This window comes from Octopus bimaculoides, chromosome 11, assembly GCF_001194135.2.
Source record: "Octopus bimaculoides isolate UCB-OBI-ISO-001 chromosome 11, ASM119413v2, whole genome shotgun sequence".
NCBI lineage: Eukaryota > Metazoa > Mollusca > Cephalopoda > Octopoda > Octopodidae > Octopus > Octopus bimaculoides.
The window spans coordinates 9,814,911-9,819,428 of NC_068991.1; the positions used below are offsets into that span (position 1 = coordinate 9,814,911).

Consider the following 4,518-nt stretch of genomic DNA (forward strand, 5'->3'; position numbering starts at 1 on the left):
ATATATATGTATGTATGTATGTATGTGTACATATGTCACATTATATATAGAGGTATGGATGACTGAATGGGGGTTAATATTGGCTCTTAGCCTAACACTTTTAGCTTCTATTCAATATACAGGATACCCATCTTGCCTCATTAATTCACAAAATGACTCTTCTCTGATTTAGCGATGAAAATAAACACAATAAATTACAGGAAAATGATGAGAGAGAGGGAGAGAGAACATATATATCTATATCTATCTATCTATCTATCTATCTATCTATCCATTTATCTATCTATACATAGAACTACACATAGAACTAAAGAGACTATAAAATGAGGGAGGGAAATTTTAGCTATAGATGAATGCATTGTATCACAATCAGGTTATAGACATATACAATAACATACATCACCACACACACACACACACACACACACACACACACACACACACTCATACATATCTAAATACAATCCCACCTTAGATATACATGTGTATGTGTGTGTGTGTGTGTGTGTACACACAAAATGGATGCTTACACAAGGTACCCCACTTTTCATTCCCACAATTGCATGAAAACTTTTAAAAAAGGTAAAATAATATGAAACAAGCAGAATAAAGTGGAAATAGAATTCTTAAACAATGACATTTCTTTTACTCCGCATGTTTAATGGAATCATGTGATACAATAGGATTATCAAGACACTGATGCTATAGAATTTCTGGAAGAGCAAACAAAGAAAAAAACCAGGAATATTCAAATACTCACCTACATAACCAGGAGTACCACAAGCAGTTGCCATAATGCCAGATTCTTCAGTTTTTGAAAGACCAAAATCACTTATCATAATTTTTGAATCATCAGCTGCACTGTAGTAGAGCAGATTTTCAGGCTGAAATAACCAAACAAAACAAATTTCAGATGGATTATTGCAAGATTATCAGTTTCTTGGCATAGGCACAAGTGTGGCTGTGTGGTAAGAACGTTACTTCTCAATCTCAAGGTTCTGGATTCAATCCCAAACTGCATGGACATCTTGGTTGAGTGCTTTCTTATTTCTTTATTGCCCACAAGGGGCTACACACAGACGGATTAAGTCGATTATATTGACCCCCAGTGCATAACTGGTACTTATTTAATCGACCCCGAAAAGATGAAAGGCAAAGTCGACCTCGGCGGAACTTGAACTCAGAACGTAGCGGCAGACGAAATACCGCTAAGCATTTCGCCCAGTGTGCTAACGATTCTGCCAACTCGCTGCCTTTTGAGTGCTTTCTGCTATAGCCTTGTGATTGCATTTGGTAGATAGAAACTGAATGAAGCTTATAAGGTGTGTGTGTGTGTTTGTATTAATCAAAGTGTACCAATGTTTGTATTAATCAAAGTATACCAATGACATCCAATCTTGCCAATCGGTTTCGTAGTGGGTATTAAACTGGATGTTAAATGACAGCATGGTTACATAATACTGCATGTTCATCAGAGCTAGCAGTTATGTTAAAAATATAGTGGCTGCTGTCTGCTATTGGAGGTGAAAAGCCATATCTGGTTTATGGGTGCTGTGAAAGAAGACAAAACAAGCTGAACAAGAGTTCTATCAAGAGTTATGTCCCTCGGTCCCCGAAGTCTTTTGAAATCAAGTCTACAATGGGCCCCATCATGACTATAATCATGAGACCTCTACTTTCGGCTCTTTCACCACCATATCCTGGGAACCCAGCAGAGTTTAACCAAAACATCCACAAAGGGACACACAGACATATGCACCCTAAACAATGGCTTATTCATCAAAACATCCGTCCAGCACCCTACCCCCCAAAAAAAACAAAAAAAAAAACCCTACACAAATACCCGCTCCTTAAGCCATACATAAATTTTCAGAAAACTTTCGTAGACTTCATGCTGGAAAATGAGGGGCAAAAGAAAGGTAAAACTGACCAACACAGATGGTCATCCTAGAGAAACTTACAAGCAAACAATTCGATCAATTAGAAATAGCAGCCAAATCTCCTTTAGTTCAAACAATAATGTCTTAAACAAAGGAGGATAAACTGATTGTTGTGGAAATGTAGTTGTAGAGAAATTTGAAAAGACAGGACAATCACGATTGGAATATTTTTGATCATGGGGTTTTTTTCTATGAAGGATGACCGGGTGTTAAACAAGAACAACAACAAATAACCTACAGATGCACTGTCTCCTCCTCCTCCTGCTACTATAACAGTCTCTGCTTCTTTCAACAGGTAACTTAAATACTTCCTCTTTTGAGTCACAAGACATACCAGTCTGTCCTTCTCCCGTCACTCCTACTGTGTTTCCACATTCTTCTGGCACTGCACTAACCCCTTTTTCCCCCAATTCTTTCCTTCAGATTCCCTCTTGATCCAAATATTTCCCCTCGTTGATTTACATATGTTCAAACTGAATGTTAACCTTATCTCTATCCTTGCGAAGAGGACCCAGACATAAGTTCTGCGACACATGAAGATCACAGATCCTACCTCAAGTCTGGGAGTGTCTGTGAAGGTCACAGGTTCTGTCCCATCTCCCTGAAAAAGCAATAAGAATTGTGACGGGCATGCGGAGTTAACAAATACCCCATCTTCCTCGGTCGTTCCTACATAAATTTTATTTTTGCAGGCAGCGATTGGCAAGGGAAATAACTCTGCTTGACTAACAAAAGTATTTAGTTTCACTCTATTTCACTGTTTAGTTCCAAGATAAGGATAACTTACTTTTTTCTTCCCTCTTATCTAGTCTGCTTTTGTATGCTCTACGTGGTTGACTGACCAACTAGAAATACCAGCCAAATTTCTTTCAAAATCTTATCTTACTGTCTCACTTCACGAATGAGTGATTACTAGTAGAAAGGATATCAGCCAACTGTAAAAACAGTTGCTCCAACATATAATATATTCTCACACCTGTGATTTACATAACTTAGTTTAGAATACATTATTTACATTTGATGGATATTTGTCCTCATCTTGTTTGTTGTTAACGCAACGTTTAGGCTCATAGACCCTCCAGCCTTCATCAGGTGTCTTGGGGAATTTTCAAACCTGGGTTCTCATTCCTAGGCTGAATGAGAATAGGAGTTTAATAATCTGAAAATTCCACAAACAAATAGTTAATAAGGACGAGTTTGGAAACCCAAGAAAGATTATGTTTACCGGGTTCATATTGCCAAAATCCAGAAATGATGATATTCGCGAAGTTAACAGTTTTAAAAACCCAGAGAAGGGGAAATGAACGGAGATAATAGATGGAAAATCCAGACAAAATGAGATTAATGGGATTAAAAGATTGAAAACTTGCAAAAGGACAGGTTAATTGGATTAAGAAATAGAAAACCCCTAGAAAAGAGAGTTTATGGGTTTAACAGATGAAAAATCCAGAAAACGAAAGTCTACAGGGTTAACATGAGAAACCTAGAAGAGGTATGTTTAATGGGGTTAACAGCTGGAAGAGACTGATGAAATCAATAGTCTGAACAATCTTGGCATTTATTAAAGAATCACAAAGTATTAAAACAGATAAAATAAATAAATAGATAGAAAAGAAAGAACAAAATAAAGAAAGATGGAAAAAAAAAAGAAAGAAAAGAAAATAGTGTGGAATCCCTACCTTGAGATCCCTATGTACAACACCCCGCTCATGCATGTAGTCGACCCCTTCTAGAACCTGCTTGATTAATGCACTGGCATCTCTTTCAGTATAACTGCCCTTTTCAACAATCCGATCGAATAGTTCACCTCCAGTTACTCTGCAAAGAATAAGAGAACAAATAAAATATATATGACAGCAAAATCAAACAGTCTGGGTGCAGCACACACACATAAAACACATATTACACATACATGCAATAATAATAATAATAATAATAATAATAATAATAATAATAATGGGTCTCTTTTGATTTCAATGATAGATAATCAGTTCAATCAACAATAAATATTGACTGTCACTACAAGTTATTGAAAAGGCCCCAAAAGGCTGAAATGCATCTGGTGTTTCTGATAGCCATTGTCGGGATAAACTTTTTGTCTCTCTCTGATATTTATTTATTGTAACACAGCATGTACATACATGCACAGGTGTACATGTATATGGGCATGTGTGTGTGTGCACATGCATACAGTGAGAAGATGCATATGCGCAGTTATATCCACATATATATATATATTTTGCTGGGTGGTTGGTGTTAGGAAGGGTATCCAGCTGTAAAAATTCTGCCAAAACAATCACAGAAGTCTGGTGCAGGCTTCTGCCTGGCCGGTTCCTGTCAAACAATACCACCCATGTCACCATGGAAGGCAGACATTAAACAATAACAATGATGATGATATATATATATATATATATATATATATATCATCATCATCGTCATCATCGTTTAACGTCTGCTTTCCATGCTAGCATGGGTTGGACGATTTGACTGAGGACTGGTGAAACCAGATGGCTACACCAGGCTCCAATCTAATCTGGCAGAGTTTCTACGGCTGGATGCCCTTCCTAACGCCAAC

The 4,518-nt window shown here is 37.3% G+C and overlaps 1 protein-coding gene across 1 annotated transcript in view; it reads right to left on the reverse strand.

The window, feature by feature from the left end:
• Positions 1-4,518, reverse strand: part of LOC106883616 (calcium/calmodulin-dependent protein kinase type 1) — a 59,836-nt gene that overhangs the window by 6,879 nt on the left and 48,439 nt on the right. Inside the window, exons 4-5 of the mRNA XM_052971522.1 lie at positions 3,620-3,758; positions 761-884 (exon numbers count right to left, since the gene is read on the reverse strand). Coding sequence (XP_052827482.1) covers positions 761-884; positions 3,620-3,758 — 263 coding nt within the window. The remainder of the gene's footprint in view (positions 1-760; positions 885-3,619; positions 3,759-4,518) is intronic.